At 45.8% G+C, this 23144-nt stretch overlaps 2 protein-coding genes across 3 annotated transcripts; one reads left to right on the forward strand and one right to left on the reverse strand.

The window, feature by feature from the left end:
- The first annotated feature begins 1308 nt into the window (after positions 1-1308).
- Positions 1309-3891, forward strand: TMEM223 (transmembrane protein 223). Its single transcript, XM_073658486.1, has 2 exons — positions 1309-1716; positions 3550-3891. Exons 1-2 carry the CDS (start codon positions 1392-1394, stop codon positions 3840-3842), a joined length of 618 nt encoding a protein of 205 aa, XP_073514587.1. The 5' UTR covers positions 1309-1391; the 3' UTR covers positions 3843-3891.
- A 38-nt stretch (positions 3892-3929) lies between these two features.
- Positions 3930-22670, reverse strand: TAF6L (TATA-box binding protein associated factor 6 like). Of its 2 annotated transcripts, XM_073658484.1 has the most exons (11): positions 22535-22670; positions 12237-12397; positions 11317-11403; positions 10059-10209; positions 9930-9980; positions 9754-9848; positions 9592-9666; positions 8135-8352; positions 6124-6256; positions 5893-6021; positions 3930-5256 (listed from the first exon to the last, which is right to left on the reverse strand). In XM_073658484.1, exons 2-11 carry the CDS (start codon positions 12381-12383, stop codon positions 4609-4611), a joined length of 1734 nt encoding a protein of 577 aa, XP_073514585.1. In that variant the 5' UTR covers positions 12384-12397; positions 22535-22670; the 3' UTR covers positions 3930-4608. The 2 variants fall into 2 exon arrangements, with proteins under 2 accessions (XP_073514585.1, XP_073514586.1); XM_073658485.1 differs by lacking the exon at positions 11317-11403.
- Positions 22671-23144: the final 474 nt, after the last annotated feature.

The following is a 23144-nucleotide window of genomic DNA, read 5'->3' on the forward strand; positions in this document are numbered from 1 at the left end:
TTTTCATTGCATTTGTGCATTTCTACCATTTCTGGAGTTTTGTTTGTAAAAAAAATGCATATCAAAAATGTGTTTACAAGAAACTGCACAAAATCTACTTAAAACTTGAAATTCAATGTTTATTTAAAGAATGAAAAAAAGGTGATGTCATTACTTCTGATGCTTGTGCAGGCCATGGAGACGTCTGTGCTGAATCTATGAGGGATGGAGGGGTGACAACAGATGAGTATGGGAAAGTTTGTGAACAGTTTCATCAGTTTTTCTCAGATGAGAAACAAAAAAAAAGTTTTTCTACCTTCTCCTATCAAACAGTCCATGAAAAAGAGAGCACTCGTATGGCATCACGGGTCCATAGACTTGAATTGCCAATTTTTAGCTGACGCTCAGATCAATATTGGACATGTCACCAAAATTTTGAGCAGAACGCTCAGTGCGCAGCACACAAAAACAGGTTTGTGAACAACCCCATAGACTATCATCTGTGTGTTATCTTTGAAATACACGGCTAGCACTTGTACGCAAGAAAACGGTCGTATCACTAAGTTCTTAGGGTGAGAAGCCAAACCAGAAACTCCATTTGCAGAAACGTGTTTCAGGGTGTTTACCCTTCATCAGTGCAGAGCAGGAAAGCTTGTTTGGCCGGATGAAAGTGCTGTGTAAGGCCACATTCAGTGCTTGGTCAGTATTTTACATCAGTATTTATAAGCCAAAATCAGGAGTGGAACAATCAGAGGAAAAATATAATAGAAACAAGTCACCACTTCTGTATTTATCACCCACTCCTGGTTTTGGCTTACAAATACTGATGTAAAATACTGACCAAATACTGATAGTGGGGCCGTGGCCTAAAACAGTGAACTTGTATGCAAAAATTGATGTGTGAATGAGGCCTTGGCGTTAAAAGATATATGTATGGGTGTCTGGATCTATTTCTCTAGCTACCACCATTCATGTTCTGGAGGACTGTAAATAGGGTCACTTTTTGCTTACAGCACCATTAATTGGGGTGATTTCTTGCCTGGATCATTTTCCCCGGCTCTCTGGCACTGTATATATACAATGATGGAGGAAGCACAGCTATGGTTGCTGTCAGGGCTGATGTGGAAGCTATCATCTCGTTTAGTGTGTCCCTGTAACCTCTCCTCGTTCACTTTGCACAGACCACCGACCAGTAATCAAATCCCACCTCTCATTCAGTAAGAACTGAAGAGGAGCTCAGAACGAGCATCTCCTCTTGGCCCACACTCCAGGGTGACGCCATCTTTGTACTCTCGGCCTCAGTTACGCTTCTGCGCACGCGCTAGAAGTGATCCCGCCCACGTGGAGACGTCATCACTTCGCGCCTCCAGGGTCAGCGTTTATCAGGGAGGGGGTGGGATACTAGAATTGGCATGGGTCTCCTGCGGTTGCTAGGAGACGTTCGATCGTTCTTGGTGCACAGGCCCCGAGCTGTTCTCCTCACCCGTTATTTCCAAGCAGACCCGGTGCCCCGAGACGTGCTGCTGTTCCAGCACCAGAGGCCGCGCTTCTTCCCGCTGCTGGGCGCTTTCTGTGCGGCTCAGGCCGGCTTCTGGGCATACTTGGCTCATTTCGGGTACACATCATTGCGGGACATAAAACCGAATGACCTCGGAGAGGAGAAGGAAGTGAGAGGAGGAAGGAACATGGGCTCCCCCTTGTGGAGGACGATATTCACCGTCGGCTGCTTGTCTGTGGGTAGGTGTGCTGTGACCTCCAGGGAGAGCTGCAGCCCCCAGAGCCTGGGGAGGAGAGTCCTGCCTGTCATCTGAGGCTGTGCCGCACAGGGGTCCCCTAGTGACAAAACAAAGTGAGCTCTACTCATCTTCCCCTGGTCCAGTGCTGCTCCCGGTGTCTGTTATTGTCTGCAGAGCTGAGGTCATGTTGACAGCGCTGCAGCCAGTCACTGAGCTCATCAGCTTTTGCCATCAACTCAAGCAAAGTTGCTGAGTTCAGTTATTATCATCAACATGACCTCAGCCCTGGACACAATAACAGACACTGGACCAGGGGAGGGTGACTAAAGTCAACTTTTTTAATTTTCTTTTTTAAAACCAAAAAATTGCAGCATTGGTGGAGGAAAGGGGTTAACCCCAAAACCCTTTAAATTGTGGTTTCTCATAGCAAAGCAGCAGATTTGAATTTTTTTTGGGAGCCACAGCATTATTGATAATAATTTGATGTGTCTTTTTTTCAATACAAACTTGCCAGAAACATCCATCTAGGTCTCTTCTCACGTGTCCGTTCCTAAAACAGAATCAGAGTTTGGTTCGAGCTTCATCAGTTTTTCTGATATGAGAAACTTTAGTTTCTTTTCCCAGTGAATTGATGACATCTGAGTGCGGTACAATTTTTTTTTTTTTTTCACTGACCTATAGACTTGCATTGTCATTTTGATCTGACACTCAGATAAACATCAGACATGTCTTTGCAATTTGTGAAAAACCACATACACGTGAGCAGCCCCATTCACTATTATAGATACGATAGCTATCACTGAAAAACATGGATGTAACTCGTACTCAAAAAAAAAAAAAAAAAAAAAAAAAAGTCTGAATGAGCCCTAACAGTGAATGTTTCAGTTTACATCATTAATGCATCCGATTACTCATTGCAAAATACATAAATGGAAAATCCGATCTGACACCTGACCAGAACCTTATCCAGACTCCTAAGCTGAATTTATAAGTTCTAGAATACAAGATAGGCCTCATTAAGACAATATTTTTCACATACGAAAAATAGGAACAATTATTCTGATCAGAGTGTGGTCCAAGTGTCATCAGATTGCCTCATATGTGGAGAAATTTAAAAAAGGTTCTCCATTCTGACAGTCTGTGAAAATAGGACCACACTGGGATGGCATCAAAATGCAGTCAAGTTTTTATTTTTTTTCCCCACAGACCCCTTGACTTTCATTGCTGATTTTGATCCGACGTCTCCCAATATGTTCTGCGGACCACTCAGTTCAAGTGAGAAGAGAAAAAAAAAAAATCGGACATGTGAACAGCTCCATAGACTATCCTAGATCCAAGTGCTATCCAAGAAAATCACAGATGGCACTTGGATGCAAAATTGGACATCTGAATGAGGCCGTACCTAGAATATTTTCCCACAAAACTATATCAGTCTGCTGAGATCTTCCTACTTTATGGCCACACGCCTGCAGATCACAGTGTTAAATGAGAATCAGACTGAGGCCATGGCCCCACTATCAGTATTTGGTCAGTATTTTTTCTCAGGAGTGGGAGCCAAAACCAGGTGAGGAACAATCAGAGAAAAGGTGTAATAGAAACAAGTCACCAATTCTGCATTTATCACCCACTCCTGGTTTTGGCTCCCACTCCTGAGAAAAAATACTGACCGTATACTGATAATGGGGCCGTGGCCTGAGGTTAAGAGTAGGGTTTTTGAATGCATAAAATACAACTTGGAATGGACTTTCTCCCATAAAACTATCTATCTGCTCCTTGACATTGCCTGTGGGTTTGGCTGCTTTGGTAGTAACTTTGGTTTATTTCTCTTTGCTAGGTTCCCTTGTAGTAACTGCCGGGCTGCTGTTCTCCCGCCGATCTGTGAATGCTGTGACTCTACATGCCGGAGGAAACAGAGTGACCATTGCCACCGCAGGAGTGTTTGGCCTTGGCTCGTCCTTCAACATCCCCTTGAGGCACGTGTCTTGCATGGCTCACCGCTCCGAGGTTCCAGCTATGATACCCTTGAAGGTTAAAGGTCGACCTCTGTACTACTTGTTAGACAAGCAAGGACAGGTTTCCAACGCCAAGTTGTTTGATCTCACCGTGGGAGCTTATCGTACACTATGACCTTCATCCATCTCATGTATATATGTATAAATAAACTTGCTATACCCCAGTGTTGTCTTTGTGTGTGTGCAGAATGAGGAGCAACAATTACAGCATTAACGCTCATTTTATTAATCAAACCCTAGTGCAAACGTGATAACATTTACATTGTCTGACAAACCAAATATTCCGATTAATTTGGAAAAAGGCATCACCGTGGTGTCATTTCACGTCATTAGCATAAATCAGCATTGGATACACATTCAGGTAATAGGAGCTGATGTGAAGCAGCAGTCACTATCCAGGTGACAGGGATGTGATGTCCCACTCCCTCACACTGTAAGAGCTGATGGGTGGGGGTGCTGGGTGTTAAACTCCTACCGATCTGATATCGATGACTTGTCCTAAGGTATATGGCATAAATGTGGCTCTCAAATGCTGGTACTGCCACCTCTCTCGAGAATCGCGCTTGCAAATTCTCACAACCATACAGGTGAATAAAGAAAGCTTTGCATGCCTATCATGGCTTCTTTTCAGCATAGATGTGGGAACAGCGTCCGTCAGACATTTATGGTGTATCCTGTGGGTAGGCTACAAATGTCCAACCTCTTTAAGATCATGTGTTTTAGTATTCATTCCAACACACCACCTATACAACCAACTGTAGTCTATTATTGCAGGCAGTGACAATCACTCAGGCAAGAAGAATGTGCTCAGGAGGACTCTGGTCTTCAAACTAGTAAGTTACTGCAGTGTTTAATGCGAAGGTCCACAAGTCCGACCTCCATCACAATGGTAAATAAAGTGAAAGTTCTGCTTGCGCCCCCCTCCGTCCAGGCTTTGTCATTCTTCCAATCATTGGCAACTTTTGGGCATAGCGACTAGCTGTAGCTGTTGGGCCAGTGTGCAGCTGGAAGACACTCTGAAACCTCCGGCCATTGCCCCCACGACCTGCTTGTCTACCTCCAATAAGGAAGGTGAAGCGTGGAGACCCACGTGGTGCGAGTCTACTCCTCTGAAATGCTTCTCTCACTCCCTGTCCCCTCTGTCCCTGTCGAGAAGCTCCGCGAGGGCGTGATGAGGAGGATGCTGTTGCTAGAGGAATCTGGGGAGGACGTTGAAGCGGTCTGCCTGTGTTTGTCACTTCTTCCTCTCCATGAGCCGTTAGTTGCGGCATTTTCCGTGCCCCCTCCACTGAACACTCCTTTTTAGGCTCTTGTTGGCCTCTAGAAATCGTTCCTGGTTGCGAAGGAGTTCCTGCAGTCCCAAAGCGAACAGCTAAACTGTCTCCGAAAAAACAATACAGCTCATTGTACATCTCGAGCAGAGACACGGTGGGGGCAGGAGGCAATGTAGAATACGAGTCGTGGGGTGAAGGACCTGCATCTTTCTCACAGTATTTCGCTTTCATTTTCAAAAGGCGTTCCACAGCCACCTAGGGGAAAAAAAAATATCGCAAAAAGTCATTATTATTCCATACCAATATATGTGACCCCTGCTGCTCTCAGTCAAACTTGCAAGGCTATGTTTCCATCCCGTTAATGGCTTGCGTTTTATGTATATGGTTGGAAAAGCACCCAATTTAACAAACAGGTGTCATGGCTGCTCAATAGTGGATTCTGTTTATCAGATACATCATCTGAAATATACTTAACCAAATGCAATTGTATCCGATAGTGTCCCTCATCGCCTATTAAACATCCATGTCTTATAGGTATCTGTTTAATATGTCAAATTTTTTTTGAAAAGTTTACAATGTATTCATTAAGCAGATACTATACCCATAAAATCATATAGTATCCATTTAATACTTAATTCTCAGATATATTAACATACTGGGCCAACAAAGGGCGAAATTATATAGTCCCTGGCTGGAGGTCTTGCAGACCCCCAAAGACATTTAGGTTATTAGACTAGATATTGGGGTGATAATGGCCCATCTTATCATTCGTTCAGTAGAAAAAATGCCATCAGACTGTCCAAAGGTGACAGAGCACTCATATTTTGCCTTACTGGTAAGTTGGGTGATAGCATGAAGAAAAGTTCCTTTAGTTCACTTTTGTCCACTTACCAGAATGGCTCCATAGACCTTATGGCCGTCTGCCTTCACCTGAGCATTGGACATGGAGTGATCATCAAGCACAGTTTGCAATCCAGCCCAGTAAGTTGGGAGCAAAGGATACAACACCTGTTCCACTGCCTGGAATAAAAAAAAAATTAACTAGTTGAAGTCCTGACTGGTTTGTAAAATATGGTTCCATCCTGATAATAGGAAGAATTCACTAAACATCTGAAAACGTACCTTCCAGCCTAAGGCATGGAGACCAACCACCGCTCCATAATGGGAGCACAGAGGGCGGACAGGGTCTCCCAAAACTTTTTGTAGAGATTGCAAAACCTGGGTATACAGTGACCCTTCCAAATCCCGATGTGTCCTGAAAAACAAAGAATAAATCAGCAAAGTAGTCATGAATTCTCTACAGTCTAAGAGTCTATTCACACTGGGCTTACAGTGTCCACCGAAGGTATATGTGTAAAGGATTTCCTGATTTACAGTCATGGCCAAAAGTGTTGGCGACTTGAAATTGTTCCAGAAAACAAAGTATTTCTCCTAGTAACTTATTGCAGTTATACACGTTTATTTCCTTTGTGTGTATTGGAACAACACAAAAAAACGGCAAATTGGACATAATTTTACACAAAACCCCAAAAATGGGTCAGACAAAATTATTGTCACTCTCAACTTATTATTTGGTTGCACACCCTTTGGAATTAATAACTGCAATCAATCGCTTCCTATAACCATGAACAAGCTTCTTACACCTCTCAGCTGGAATTTTGGACGACTCTTTTGAAAACTTCTTCAGGTTTCTCATATTTGAAGGTGTCTTCCCCCAACAGCAATTGTAAGATCTCTCCACAGGTGTCCAATGGGATTTAGATCCGGACTCATTGCTACAACTTCATTACTCTGCAGCACTTTGTTTCCATCCATGTCTGGGTGCTTCTTGAAGTATGTTTGGGTGATTGTTCTGCTGGAAGACCCATGACCTAAGACGCAAACCCATTTACATTTACTGCCTTTTAAGGATAGCTGCCGTTGTATGACCATGCCAGTCAATGTGCAGAACGATAAATGAAATGATCTTGTTATTATTGTATTTTCTTAGACTTTTGCTGACGTTTTCGCTTCTCCTTCCAACGTTAATATATATTTTTTAATCCTTGAAAAAAAAAATAAAATAAAAAATATTATATATATATATATATATATATATATATATATATATATATATATATATATATATATATATATATATATATATATATATATATATATATATATATATATATATATATATATACACTAAATTTCATCAGTGTGCTGGAACCAATTTTTATCTGTTGTTTTTCGTCAAGAGTCATCCGTTTTTCCGTTTTTGTTGTGTGTGAATAAAACTGATACAAGTTTACAAGATTCATCGAAAAACAGATGCGCACAAACGGGCGAGTTTGATCTACAAAAGTTTTGAATCTTTTTTTATGTGCAGACCATGGATCAGGAAGAAAAAAAAAACAAAACATGTGAACAGCATCCTAGAAAATAATTTGACAGTGAAAAACTTTTCCAGCGCAGATGCGACAAAAGACGACGTGTAAATGATACGAACTGCAAATTCCAAAGGAAACACATAGGAGACAATGGAGACAGAATGCATCCAAACCTATGCTGGGTATCTGGAGTAATCAGATGCTTTGTGCCCTGTGAGCTTGCACTCATTTACAGCAGCCAGCGCTGTAGTATAGAAAAATAATGGGAAAGCCTGGGCCTTGGAGGAGATCAAAGGTTGGTTAATATGTGCTCAGATTCTCAATAGACAGTGCACCGAACTCAGATTTTTGCCCAGAAAATACGACTTGGATTTAACACCAAGGATGAATGAAAGCGCACTGGAGAAGTGCAGGGTCACTGAAGATGGCCGTCTCCAAGAATCTTGCCAGATTCAAGCAAATTTGGAAACTGGCCATCTCTGATAGATTGCAAAAGTGGCCGGTAACCTAGGCAACGAGCGTTAAACAATAGAATTAAAAACGCCCTTTGTTCTTGAGAATAGTGAGCATTTTTTAGTAAAAGATCAATTGCAAAGTTGATTCTTTTTAACAAGGACTTTGTAATTTCACCCATTTATGATGCTGAGACGCATTCACTTATATATCATTTTTCAGGATCATGACAAGTACTGATCAATTTCTTGTAAAACAAACAACAAAAATAAAAAAGGTTAATTATTTCTCTTCTTCTTCCGTCCTACCATATGCAAGTGAGTAATCCTGCTCCATAATCTCGCAGAGTCCAGTGATCATTGAGGGGGTTTATGGAGGCGGCGAGCGGCTCGGTCACACAGTACAATACGCTCTGCATGAGGCTGCATCCGTAGCTGCCCAGATACAAGTAAGGATTGGACAGGAGAGACCGGACTAATTGTAACAAGCGACTCAACTGCTCCAGATCATGACTCACTGACTTCACCTAGAAATAAAAAAGTAAAGAAGGGAAGAAAAGGTGTAAGATGGTGGAATAGAAGAGGTTAAGGTGACCGGTCACAAAGCTTGTGGTTTATCTCGGAAAATAACACACTTCCTATAATCACTGCCCCCGGATCCAGTGCAGGTCACTAGTCACAGGCCGCTGTAGTCTATGATTGGCGGCAGTGGTCAGGTGACTTGATTAGTATCTGATCACATGCTATTCAAGTCAACAGGTCGCTGCTGCCAATCACAGGCCGCAGCAGTCCTGTGACAGGTGAACAGTGACATCACCACTACTAGTGCCATTGTAGACCACAGAGCGTCCTCTAGATCCACGGGGGTGAAAGCAAGTGAGTGTAGGAGAGTTTGTCGAATCTGGGCAACATTGTATTTAGTGCGGACAACCCCTTTAATACGAGCAGCACCTCTCATCTCTGGAAATCTGATATATACCATTCAGACCCTGATTTATTATGTCATCATCTAAACCAGGCCAATACAATACAGTATTAGGGTCTGTACACACTAAGTATTTGCAACAGTAATTTCTGCACCAGTTCTGCATCTGTTGGCAGGAAAACCGCTGCTTAAAGTAGGTGCGTTTTTTAATGCATTTTTTACATGTGTTTTTTGGTGCAGATTTTTCACCATTCATTAGTTTGGGTGAAATCTTCAGCAAAAAATTGTCATGCTGCAGGTTTAAATCTGCAAGGAAAAATAAGCAACAGGTGCATGAGACTTCTCACTCTGCTGGCACTAGGAAATCCTTCAGGTTTTGTGACAAATCTGTGCATAAATAAATGCAAATCTGCAATGTGTGCACAGACCCTTAAACTGCTGTACATTTTGTAAGTCATTTAATCTGAATGATATAAACAAGACATGAAATGACTGCCAAGATTCTCCATTTAAATGTGTAAAGTTTCCTTTTTTTCACATTTTGTTTTTAGCATGCTTGAAAAAAACCCAAAAAACTGTACAATAAAAGATATGTGCACATAGGTCAAAACTGCAAAAGATTTTATGGATAGAAAGTCAACAATAAAGCAGAAGGAGGTTTACAAAGAGTCATCCACGTGCTGCAAATGGGAGCAAAGCGCTAGAAGAAAAACAAGTCCGACACCGGGAACAACGAGAAGGTCCTCATTCACATTAGATTGTCATTGGGTCCCGTTAACATCAGTTGAAAATGATCTAATGTGTATAACCAGAAGGATGACATTGGTAATGATATACTCACCCCACTCACAACGTACACAAAATATGGCAACAACGCTCCAATCTTTGAATTGGTCTGTAAATCTTGAAGTGCCACCTAGAAAAAATTAGGATAACAAAAAAAAGTAAATTCCTAATATACTGATGTGTTGGGTTGGGGGTGTTGGGTACATGGTAAAGAGACCTTCATAAGGTGCAGGTCATCTCCTAGCACTGCCCTGGTCACACGCTGGTAATATTTCAGCAGGTCATCTGTTAGCATCGAGACTGCGGCCGGAACTGGAAGAAGAATATATGAAAAAAATCAACATCCGAAAAAGTTTATGGAGAGTGATCAGTATGTAACATGTGAACACCTACCAGTCCCCTGTGGCTCCAGGTTTCCTTTACTGTCCAGATAAGATACATGAACTGGAGGAAGCAAAGATAATTTAGCAAAATCCGGCAACAAACAAAACTTTGCTGAAGCAGGAGAAGTCGGCCTCTTACCTCTTACGGCGGTCTCCGCGGTTCCTTTGGGAATGTTCGTGGCTAACGCCAGTTCCACCAAATTTATTTCACGGTCTTCGGCGCAATGACAGTCGCTATCTCGAACACTGCGGAACGAAACTGGGTCTGGGGATCCGTGACCATATATCGGCTAAAAGTTAAAAGCGACATCCTGCATAGTCTCAAAATCATCAGATGAGTCCAGCATTGTCTTTCATGATTGTGACCAAGCCGACATCCTGATCACCCATATATCAGACAGATCGCAATATAGCCAACAATAATAAATGGCAGTATGCAGGAAAAAGGAAACACAAAATAACCCTCTAACAGCAAAAATAAAATCAAACTCTTCCCAAACAAGCAATTTTTTTATTTTTTTGGTCTCTCGTTTTTTTCTTGTAAGAGCCATAACTTTCTTATTTTTCCGTCAAGATCGCTGTATGAGCGTTTGCTCATTGCGCAACAAGAAGAAGTTTTTACAACAACATTATTGTGATCTGGAACTTATTTGTTTTTTCTATCGATTGACCTGTATGATGACTTATTTTACCTGGACAGCTGACATTTTTATTGATGCCGTTTTGGGGTAAATACAGCAACCGAAAAACTGCATTTTTTTTACAGCTTTTACCATACAGGTTCACTCATTTTATATTTTCATAGATCGGACTGTTACGGACGCGTCAACCACCAAATATGTTTATTCACTAAAATTTTTGAATTGGGGAAAACCTTTACATTTTCTTTTTAACATTTTTTCCTTCATTTTACATTAATTTTTTTATCCCTTTTGGAGGACTTGAATTGCAATCGTTTGATCACTTGCGCCTGATACTGCAGTAACTCAGTATAACAATATATAGAAGAAATGACCCATATAGCCAAGCCTATTAAGTAAAAAGATGGCAGCGATGAGGGCATTTCCCGGCTGCCACGCAGTCCAACTGCACACCTCAGGCGCCGGAACAGTCGCATGATGCGATCACTCCAATTAAATTCTGCTGTCAGAGAATGACAGCGGCACTTACGTAATTAACAGCAGTGATCAGAACTAGCTCCAATCACTGCTGTTAGAAGCAGATGTTGGCTGTGTAACACAGCTGTCAACCTCTATGCATGTAAAGGGCTCTGCTTCTACAGCTTCACGCACTCGCCAGTGGCTCCTAAGGCTCCATGCACCCGCCTGGCGGAATAACCCCTTTTAGTCTGTAAAGAAGATCTAATTGATTTCCAATACACTGCATTATTGCATTACCTCCACATTGTTCCAGCGCAGTGCTCGGTTGAAGTCCTCTACTGTAAGTCTTCGCCTCCGAGAGTGTCTGAGGCACTGTGCGCTGAACTGAGAAAAAAAACACACATTTTATATATATATATATATATATATATATATATATATATATATATATATATATATATATATATATATATATATATATATATATATATATATATATATATATATATATATATATAGAAACATACATTAGAAACCAGAGGCAGAGTATACAGATAAGAGCTTGTGAAGACAAGTGTATAACTCGGACGTGTGCAATCCGTCCTTCTGACCTAATAGGCAATATAAAGATGGCAGACACAGAGACCCCAATTAGGGTATATGCACACTTTTGTCAGTTTTTTTCTGCACAGTTTTGTCTCAAAACCTGAAGGGTTTCCTGATTCCAGCAAAGTGAATGAGATTCTTGAAGTCTCATGCACATGGTGCTCATTTTTTCCTTGCAGATTTTACCTCTACTAATTACCAGGGGAAAATATGCACCAAAAACGCATGTAAAAAACATAGCAACAATGCGCCTATTTTATTCAGAATTGCCAACACAGCACTGCAAATCCTGAATGTGTGCACATACCCTTAAGCTCATGGCAGCAGTCCCAATCCATTGGCAACCAGCAATTGCGTCACGGTGGTGCCGATGGGGTAACAAAGGAAGCCCCATCCCAATTTTAAACTCCTTAAATTCTGCAGTCACTATTAACGGTGGCATCTCAGCAGTGGTTAAATAGCGTAAGAAGAGAGAGAAAGAGAAAGAGAGAAAAAAAAAAGAGAAAAAAAAAAAAGAGGAAAAAATAAGAGAGAAAGAGAGAGAAAGAGAGAGAGAGAGAGAGATTGATTGATTATTTATTTTGGAAAAATAAAGCAGACATGATAAATACCTGTGTGATTTCTCTGAGCCGGTAACACACGTCCTCGGCCAGCAGAGCGGCGACCTCATCAGTGATCTCAAACCCCACACTTTCTGCACTCAGACGGACTGAATCCTGACACAGCTCCACATAGCGCCGATCCTCGGTGTGAGACATCCTGACACTGCATGCTGCAAAAGAGGATGGCGGGTTTTTTTTTGCTTTACATTTTAACCCTTTGAAAAGGTTATCTGATTTAAAGCATCCCATCTCTCTGCTGCTCCTGTACGTTCTCAGTTTTACAGGGCTGCAGTGATGGGGTCTTAATTGTAACAATCATTGTCCGCTCAGCAGTGTTGTGTTAATGATGAACCCAGTGATTGCCTGCAGTGGTCACGACTTGAAGACAAGACTCTTAGGCTATGTTCACATGTTCAGTATTTGTAAGCCAAAACCTGGAGAGGAACGATCAGAGGAAAAGTATAATAGAAACACGTCACCAATTCTGCATTTATCACCCACTCCTGGTTTTGGCTTACAGATACTGAGGTAAAAACTCAAATCAAATACTCAATGTGTGCACATGGCTTTAGACCAGGGGTCTCAAACACGCGGCCCGCGGGCCGCATGCGGCCCCTGAGGCTGCTTTATGCGGCCCGCAGGCACAGACCCCTTGATGATCCCGACCAGGTCCAGTAGGAGCCGCCGACAGCAGCGCTGAATTGCCGCACAGAGACTGTTTCCCAGCACTGCATTTCCAATGCCAGCCGCCGGCCAATCAGAGCTGATATCTGCGTGTCGGCGCAGCGAGTATGACGTCATTGCCATATGCAGATGTCAGCTGCTGGCCTCTGATTGGCCGGCGGCTGACATTGAAAATGCTGTGCTGGGAGAGAGTCTCTGTGCGGCAATGCAGCGCTGCTGTCGGCGGCTCCTCCTGGACCAGGTCGGGATCGTCAAGGGGTCGGACTCTGTGGTGCCTGCGGGCCACATCTGCAGGAAGGCCGCCGAGGGAACGGAGGACAGGTGAGAATCATCTTTTTTTTTTTTTTTTTTTTTATGTGTGTGAAGAACAGCACAGGGGGCACATAGCCACAAGATGGGGACCTGGATGGGGCACATAGCCACAAGATGGGGACCTGGATGGGGCACATAGCCACAAGATGGGGACCTGGATGGGGCACATAGCCACAAGATGGGGACCTGGATGGGGCACATAGCCACAAGATGGGGACCTGGATGGGGCACATAGCCACAAGATGGGGACCTGGATGGGGCACATAGCCACAAGATGGGGACCTGGATGGGGCACATAGCCACAAGATGGGGACCTGGATGGGGCACATAGCCACAAGATGGGGACCTGGATGGGGCACATAGCCACAAGATGGGGACCTGGATGGGGCACATAGCCACAAGATGGGGACCTGGATGGGGCACATAGCCACAAGATGGGGACCTGGATGGGGCACATAGCCACAAGATGGGGACCTGGATGGGGCACATAGCCACAAGATGGGGACCTGGATGGGGCACATAGCCACAAGATGGGGATCTGGATGGGGCACATTAGTACAAGATGGGGACTTGGATGGGGACCATTACTACAAGATGTTTGCCATTATTACTATATGATGCTAATTGTAAGACAATATTACTGAATGTGGCCAATTGGGGGAAACAAAATTGTAAAAATCAAAAAAATAAAAATAAAGCATGAAAAAATATTGGGCACTAAAAATGCTGTTTTATATGTAAACTAAAGTAAACACAAAAAAGTGCACGTTTATTATCGCCACATCCATAACGACCCAAGCCATAAAAAAATAAACACGGAAAAAATGTTCAAAAGGTGTATACAAAAAAAAATGGTATCACTAAAAATGTCACATTGAACAAAGAATGCGGCCCCCCAAATTCAAATTTTTTCCATGTGCGGCCCATATACCCAGCCGAGTTTGAGACCCCTGCTTTAGACGCTGCATTTTTGATGTAGCAAAAATACACAGGAAAAAAACTTCACCAAAAACTCATCGTGGGCACACTGACTTAGAGTGCTGATTTTGAAGGGGAGAGTCCTGTAAGTAGAATTTCTAATTATCAGAATCTCTAACATTTATTCAATATACTTCCAATATGCCACAAATGTCACAAAAGGTAATACCCCTTTAATTTTTAGTGCGACTCCCTGATTGTTATAATGAACCAATGTGGTCCTTGGGCCAAAAAAGGTTGCAGACACCTGAAGTAAAGATTGGAAAGCACACTGACCAATAGGACTGTCCAGATGACAGTTTAACACGGACCAAAAATAAATAAGAAAAAAATATATAAAATAATAATAATAATAATATATAGATAAAAAAAATAAAACATATATAATACACTGCTCAAAAAAAATAAAGGGAACACTTAAACAACACTGATTGACAATCAATTTCACATGCTGTTGTGCAAATGGAATAGACAATAGATGGAAGTTATTGGCAATTATCAAGACAAACTCAATAAAGGAGTGGTTCTGCAGGTGGGGACCACAGACCACATCTCAGTACCAATGCTTTCTGGCTGATGTTTTGGTCACTTTTGAATGTTGGTTGTGCTTTCACACTCGTGGTAGCATGAGACGGACTCTACAACCCACAGAAGTTGCTCAGGTAGTGCAGCTCATCCAGGATGGCACATCAATGGGAGCTGTGGCAAGAAGGTTTGCTGTGTCTGTCAGTGTAGTGTCCAGAGACTGGAGGCGCTACCAGGAGACGTGGAGGGGTTGTAGGAGGGCAACAACCAAGCAGCAGGACCGCTACCTCCGCCTTTGTACAAGGAGGAACAGGAGGAGCACTACCAGAGCCCTGCAAAATGACCTCCAGCAGGCCACAAATGTGCATGTGTCTGCACAAACGGTTAGAAACCGACTCCATGAGGGTGGTATGAGGGCCCGACGTCCACAGATGGGGGCTGTGCTCACAGCCCAACACCGTGCAGGACGCTTGGCATTTTCCACAGAACACCAGGATTGGCAAAGTCGCCACTTTCGCCCTGTGGTCTTCACAGATGAAAGCAGGTTCACACTGAGCACATGACAGAGCGATCTGCTGCCTGCAACATCCTTCAGCATGGCCGGTTTGGCAGTGGGTCACTAATGGTGTGGGGTGGCATTTCTTTGGAGGGCCGCACAGCCCTCCATGTGCTCGCCAGAGGTAGCCTGACTGCCATTAGGTACAGAGATGAGATCCTCAGACCCCTTGTGAGACCATATGCTGGTGCGGTTGGCCCTGGGTTCCTCCTAATGCAGGGCAATGCCAGACCTCTTGTTTTAAGGACATTACATCAAAGTTGGATCAGCCTGTAGTGTGTTTTACCACTTTAATTTTGGGGTTGACTCCAAATCCAGGCCTCCATTGGTCAATAAATTTGATTTCCATTGATGATTTTTGTGTGATTTTGTTGTCAGCACATTCAACTTTGTACAGAACAAAGTATTCAATGAGAATATTTCATTCATTCAGATCTAGGATGTGTTATTGGTGTGTTCCCTTTATTTTTTTGAGCAGTGAGTGTGTGTACATACATACATACATACATATATATATCTCTTTAATATAACCGGGGATGCGGGTCTCTGTCCGAAGCCTCGATAGACTGCGCATGCGTGACGCGCAGTCTGGCTCCAGACAGAAGACCGCATCCAGCCGTTACAGGAAAGACAGTGGCGTACCGCCAATGGAGGCAGACCACGCCACTGCTATGGGGCCCGTGGCCGGAGGGGGCCCGTGAGAGCCCCAAGCAGCGTGGGAAATAGGAGGATAGGTGAGTAGGAGGTTGCGGCGGCAGAGGAGCGGGACCACACGCTGTAGCCGCTGCTGCAGCTACCACGTGTGCCCGCTGCTAAAGGGACATGAATATTCCCTCTTCTCCACTCCCATGGGCGTGGAGAAGACGGAATATTCATTCTCTTTAGTAGCGGGCACGGAGGAGCGCTGAGCCCCGGCTCCTGCTGTCAGTGCCCGCCGCTAAAGAGAAAGCATATTCACGCTTCTCCACGCCCATAGTCCCGGCGTGGAGAAGAGTGAATGTGCCGGCAGCAGCTCACCTCGGCTTCTGAGAGCGCGCGCAGCTCAGATGCCGAAATGAGCTGCTGCAGACAGGACGCAGCGCTGGAGCAGAGGTGAGGAAGGAAGGTGAGTATAAGTGTTTATTGTTTTATGTGTGCAGTGATTGGGGGGGTGAGGAGGCCACACATACCAGGATTGGGGGGTTGAGGGGGCCACACACACCAGGGATTGTGGGGTTGAGGGGGCCACACACACCAGGGATTGTGGGATTGAGGGGGCCACACACACCAGGGATTGTGGGATTGAGGGGGCCACACACACCAGGGATTGTGGGATTGAGGGGGCCACACACACCAGGGATTGTGGGATTGAGGGGGCCACACACACCAGGGATTGTGGGATTGAGGGGGCCACACACACCAGGGATTGTGGGATTGAGGGGGCCACACACACCAGGGATTGTGGGATTGAGGGGGCCACACACACCAGGGATTGTGGGATTGAGGGGGCCACACACACCAGGGATTGAGGGGGCCACACACACCAGGGATTGTGGGGGCCACACACACCAGGGATTGTGGGGGCCACACACACCAGGGATTGTGGGGGCCACACACACCAGGGATTGTGGGATTGAGGGGGCCACACACACCAGGGATTGTGGGATTGAGGGGGCCACACACACCAGGGATTGTGGGATTGAGGGGGCCACACACACCAGGGATTGTGGGATTGAGGGGGCCACACACACCAGGGATTGTGGGATTGAGGGGGCCACACACACCAGGGATTGTGGGATTGAGGGGGCCACACACACCAGGGATTGTGGGATTGAGGGGGCCACACACACCAGGGATTGTGGGATTGAGGGGGCCACACACACCAGGGATTGTGGGATTGAGGGGGCCACACACACCAGGGATTGTGGGATTGAGGGGGCCACACACACCAGGGATTGTGGGATTGAGGGGGCCACACACACCAGGGATTGTGGGATTGAGGGGGCCACACACACCAGGGATTGTGGGATTGAGGGGGCCACACACACCAGGGATTGTGGGATTGAGGGGGCCACACACACCAGGGATTGTGGGATTGAGGGGGCCACACACACCAGGGATTGTGGGATTGAGGGGGCCACACACACCAGGGATTGTGGGATTGAGGGGGCCACACACACCAGGGATTGTGGGATTGAGGGGGCCACACACACCAGGGATTGTGGGATTGAGGGGGCCACACACACCAGGGATTGTGGGATTGAGGGGGCCACACACACCAGGGATTGTGGGATTGAGGGGGCCACACATACCAGGGATTGTGGGATTGAGGGGGCCACACATACCAGGGATTGTGGGATTGAGGGGGCCACACATACCAGGGATTGTGGAGGCCACACATACCAGGGATTGTGGGGGCCACACATACCAGGGATTGTGGGATTGAGGGGGCCACACATACGAGGATGGGGAAATTTACCAGTAGCTGCTGCATTTCCCACCCTAGGCTTATACTCAAGTCAATAGGTTTTCCCATTTTTATGTTGTAAAATTAGGGGCCTCGGCTTATATTCGGGTCGGCTTATTTAAAATATATGGTATTTTAAAATCAGTGAGTACGTGGTGCCCATAATACTGCAGGACTGTGGCGTGCATTATACTATATGGGGGCAGCATTTTACCCTATGGGGTGTGTAATATACTGTATGGAGGACTATGGGGAGTGCATTATATTCTATGGAGGACCATGGGAAGTTCATTATACTATATGGAGGATTATGGGGGGCGCATTATACTATATGGAGATTTATGGGGGGAGCATTATACTATATGGAGGCGCATTATACTATATGGGAGATTATTGGTGGTGCATTATACTATATGGAAGGCTATGTGGGGCCATTATAATATTTTGAGGGCTATGTGGGGGGCCATTATACTGTATGAAAGCAATTATACAGCGTGAATGTTTGTGTGGGGTCATTATACTGTTTGGAGGGCTGTGTGGGGGCCATTATACTGTTTGGAGGGCTGTGTGGGGCCATGAGAGTGTATGGAGGGCTCTGTGGGGTTCACAGTTGGGGGATTATACTGTGTTAAGGTCACCATACTTTGCCGTGGGAGTTGAAGTGGGGTACAATAGGGTCATTATACTGTGCATGTGGATGAATGCACCATAGGGGTATTATACTGTTTGGGGGGCACTTTTGTTGGCATCATACTTTATGGGGGCAATGAAGGAGGAATCTATGACTTCAGAAGGAGGTAAATTACTATGTAAAGGCTGGAAAGTTATGAGATCTGCTCTTCTGTGACACAGACAAATATTTATTTTTTGTAGGGGGGGGGCCAATTAGAGCTTCTGCTATGGGGCCCCATGACTTTTATGTACGCCCCTGGGTAAGAGGAGGTGTATGGCGTCGGAGATCGCGGTATGCGTAGGCACTGAACGCACACTGCGATCTCCGGAGCCATACTTACATACTTACCTGACCGGGAAGAGCATTGCCGCGGCGCCTCTCTTCAGCGGAGACAGGGGGCGGAGTGAGACGTCGGATCGGCGCGTGCTCATAGCGCTATCTGGCGCCATTTTACTGAAGACACATTTACAGTGTGTCTTCAGCAAAATGGCGCCGGACAGCGCGGTGCTCTGGCGCCGCACTCCTCCCCCCGGCAGAACAAGACGCTGCAGCGCTGGAGTACAGAGAAGAAAGGTGAGTATAACTGTTTATTTTTTTGGGGATGTGTGTATAGTGGGGGGGTGAGGGGTGCCACGCATACCGGGATTAAGGGAGCCATGCATACCAGAATAGAGACGAGGGGTGCCACGCATACCGGCATTGGGGGACGAGGGGTGCCACGCATACCGGCATTGGGGGACGAGGGGTGCCACGCATACCGGCATTGGGGGACGAGGGGTGCCACGCATACCGGCATTGGGGGACGAGGGGTGCCACGCATACCGGCATTGGGGGACGAGGGGTGCCACGCATACCGGCATTGGGGGACGAGGGGTGCCACGCATACCGGCATTGGGGGACGAGGGGTGCCACGCATACCGGCATTGGGGGACGAGGGGTGCCACGCATACCGGCATTGGGGGACGAGGGGTGCCACGCATACCGGCATTGGGGGACGAGGGGTGCCACGCATACCGGCATTGAGGGGTGAGGGGTGCCACGCATACCGGCATTGGGGGGTGAGGGGTGCCACGCATACCGGCATTGGGGGGTGAGGGGTGCCACGCATACCGGGATTGGGGGGTGAGGGGTGCCACGCATACCGGGATTGGGGGGTGAGGGGTGCCACGCATACCGGGATTGGGGGGTGAGGGGTGCCACGCATACCGGGATTGGGGGGTGAGGGGTGCCACGCATACCGGGATTGGGGGGTGAGGGGTGCCACGCATACCGGGATTGGGGGGTGAGGGGTGCCACGCATACCGGGATTGGGGGTGAGGGGTGCCACGCATACCGGGATTGGGGATGAGGGATGGGGTGCCATGCATACCAGGATGAGGGATACCATACACACCAGGATATGGATGGGGTATCATGCATACCAGGATGAGGGATACCATACACACCAGGATAAGGATGAGGGGTGCCACGCATGCCGGGATTGGGGATGAGGGATACCATACACACCAGGATTGGGGGGTGAGGGGTGCCACGCATACCAGGATTGGGGGGGGTGAGGGGTGCCATGCATACCAGGACTGGGAGTGAGGGATAGGGTGCCATGCATACCAGGATGAGGGATACCATACACACCAGGATCGGGGAGGAGGGGAGCCACGCATTCCAGGATCGGGGGGTGAGGGGTGCCACGCATACCGGGATTGGGGGGTGAGGGGTGCCACGCATACCGGGATGAGGGATACCATACACACCAGGATATGGATGGGGTACCATGCATACCAGGATGAGGGATACCATACACACCAGGATAAGGATGAGGGGTGCCACGCATGCTGGGATTGGGGGTGAGGGGTGCCATGCATACCGGGATTGGGGATGAGGGGTGCCACGCATACCAGAATAGGGATGAGGGGTGCCACGCATACCAGGATTGGGGGGTGAGGGGTGCCATGCATAAAGGGATTGGGGGGTGAGGGGTGCCACGCATACCAGGATGAGGGATACCATACACACCAGGATATGGATGGGGTACCATGCATACCAGGATGAGGGATACCATACACACCAGGATAAGGAGTGCCACGCATGCCGGGATTGGGGATGAGGGGTGCCACGCATACCGGGATTGGGGATGAGGGATAGGGTGCCATGCATACCAGGATGAGGGATACCATACACACCAGGATTGGGGGTGAGGGGTGCCACGCATACCAGGATTGGGAGTGAGGGATAGGGTGCCATGCATACCAGGATGAGGGATACCATACACACCAGGATCGGGGAGGAGGGGAGCCATGCATGCCGGGATCGGGGATGAGGGATAGGGTGCCATGCATACCAGGATGAGGGATACGATACACACCAGGATTGGGGGGGGTGAGGGGTGCCACGCATACCAGGATTGGGGGGGGGGTGAGGGGTGCCACGCATACCAGGACCAGGATTGGGAGTGAGGGATAGGGTGCCATGCATACCAGGATGAGGGATACCATACACACCAGGATCAGGGAGGAGGGGAGCCACGCATTCCGGGATCGGGGAGGAGGGGAGCCACGCATTCCGGGATCGGGGAGGACAGGATGGGGGCAGCACATACCAGCATGGGAGACCATATACCAATAAAAATGCTCGCCACCCGGGCGTAGAACGGGTTCAATAGCTAGTATTATATATATATATATATATATATATATATATATATATATATATATATATATATATATATATATATATTATATATATAGCTGCATGCCGTATTCCCTTCCGTGTATCTGGTGAGACTCATCCATTAAAGTCTATGGAGGTGCAAAAAAAAAATAAAAAATCTTGGATCCCATAAGGAACTTTTGCATAGCGTCAGATTTTTATGGACACATTTCTATAATTAGCCTAAAAAACTGTATTAGATCATGAAAATGTTAAAGTGTTGATGTATAAACATGCGGATGACAATATGGATGGAAACCGAATGCGTTTTCTGGCTGACAGACTGCATAGGCTTGAAGATGCATGATATGTATCAAAGTGGCGCACATCAGTTTTGCATCTTCATAGATTCGATATCGGAGTCATTGCACTTCATTTCCCACTGCGGCAAATGTGCGTTTAACAAATCAAGCAAAGTGGATGTGATTCCCTGAAAACTCGTGTCCTCTGTGTGGTTAAAGATGCAGCAAACAGTCATTTTGGGGCTTTTTTTTTTTTTTTTTTACTAAGAGTGAAAAGCCTGTAAAATTGTAATTACATTTTTTAAGGGCAGAATCGCAGAGTTTCTGAACAAAAAAGCATCGAATATAAATCAAACTAATAAAATCACATTAAAAAAGTATAAAAAATAAAAAGAAGACTGGCCATGTTCTCACTTCCTAAAAATACAGCACTACAGCACCTAAGAACATTTTATTTTTATTAAATGCTTGTGGGGGAGGGGGGTGAAAATTATTTTTGCAATTGGATTTAATTAAAAACTTTGCACCGTTTGCCTTCTATAGTGCTATGTCTATTGATGGCTGCAGAATGAGTTAACTGAAGATCTGTCAGCGAGCTCATTCAGACAGTTTTTAGGTATTTGATGTGTTTTCTGGGTGTCTCTGACCAGGGGAAGGTATCGGTGGGGCCTTCAAAAACCAAAAAGGTACAAAAATTTTACTGCAACCAGTTTACAAGAAATATATTCAAATACTTGCATTTAAATAAAAAATATAAACATTAAACCAGAAAGTGGACAATCCCTTTAAACATCTGTTGCTAATATGTGCCGAAAATCTGGTGCAATCTTTGATTAACCCTTCTCTAGACACCATGGTGCACATGACTGGTCTGTTTGCTGCAGAAAAGTGCAATTCGCAGCAGATTTTGCGGTAATACCAACAGTAAATGTGAGTTAGGAGTTTTTGCAAGGTTTGATAGTTATGGGGGCATCTAATATACAGATGTGTGGGACACTGGTCCTCGCACCCCCACAATGAACACCAGTGGATTTCTAGTTTGCCTCTTCATGACGTCACCAAGTTCCTCACTCCCAGCATGCAACACTCACAGGGTGCGCGCTGCGGCTTCTCGCCCCCTGTTGTCCGATAAGAGCGGAGGCCGGTGGCACCTGAGCTGCCGGTATAACCGAAGCACAAACTCACCGGAGTCGGCGCATCCGGGAGCGCACTACAGAGGCCGCTTTCCCCACAACATCGTCTGTGCACAGCCTGCTGGGCGGAGCCTGCGCTCATTGGTGGACGCAGCCGTCAATCACATGATCAGCACGCGGCGCCTGAAGCTTGGTCACGTGATGATTGTGCGCATTGTAAGGCGTCCAGTGACTACCAACATGGCTGACTGCTCCTTCAAGGGGTCTCTATTGAACCTATAGCATCGCTCTATGCATCCTGCTGAGTAGAAACACTCCCTGAGGTTTTTTCTTAAAGCAAAAGCTGTCTGTCCACATAGACTTAACCCCTTTACCCCCCAGGGTGGTTTGCACGTTAATGACCAGGCCAATTTTTACAATTCTGACCACTGCCACTTTATGAGGTAATTACTCTGGAACGCTTCAACAGATTCCCCTGATTCTGAGATTGTTTTTTCGTGACATATTGTACTTCATGGTTGTGGTAAAATTTCTTTTATATCACTTGCGTTTATTTGTGAAAAAAAATCAGAAATTTGTCGAAAATGTTGAAAATTTTGCAATTTTCAAAGTTTGAATTTTCATGCCCTTAAATCAGAGAGATATGTCACACAAAATAGTTA

This window comes from Phyllobates terribilis, unplaced genomic scaffold (genome assembly GCF_046119375.1).
Source record: "Phyllobates terribilis strain yellow unplaced genomic scaffold, ASM4611937v1 Scaffold_13__5_contigs__length_258822181, whole genome shotgun sequence".
Taxonomy (NCBI): domain Eukaryota; kingdom Metazoa; phylum Chordata; class Amphibia; order Anura; family Dendrobatidae; genus Phyllobates; species Phyllobates terribilis.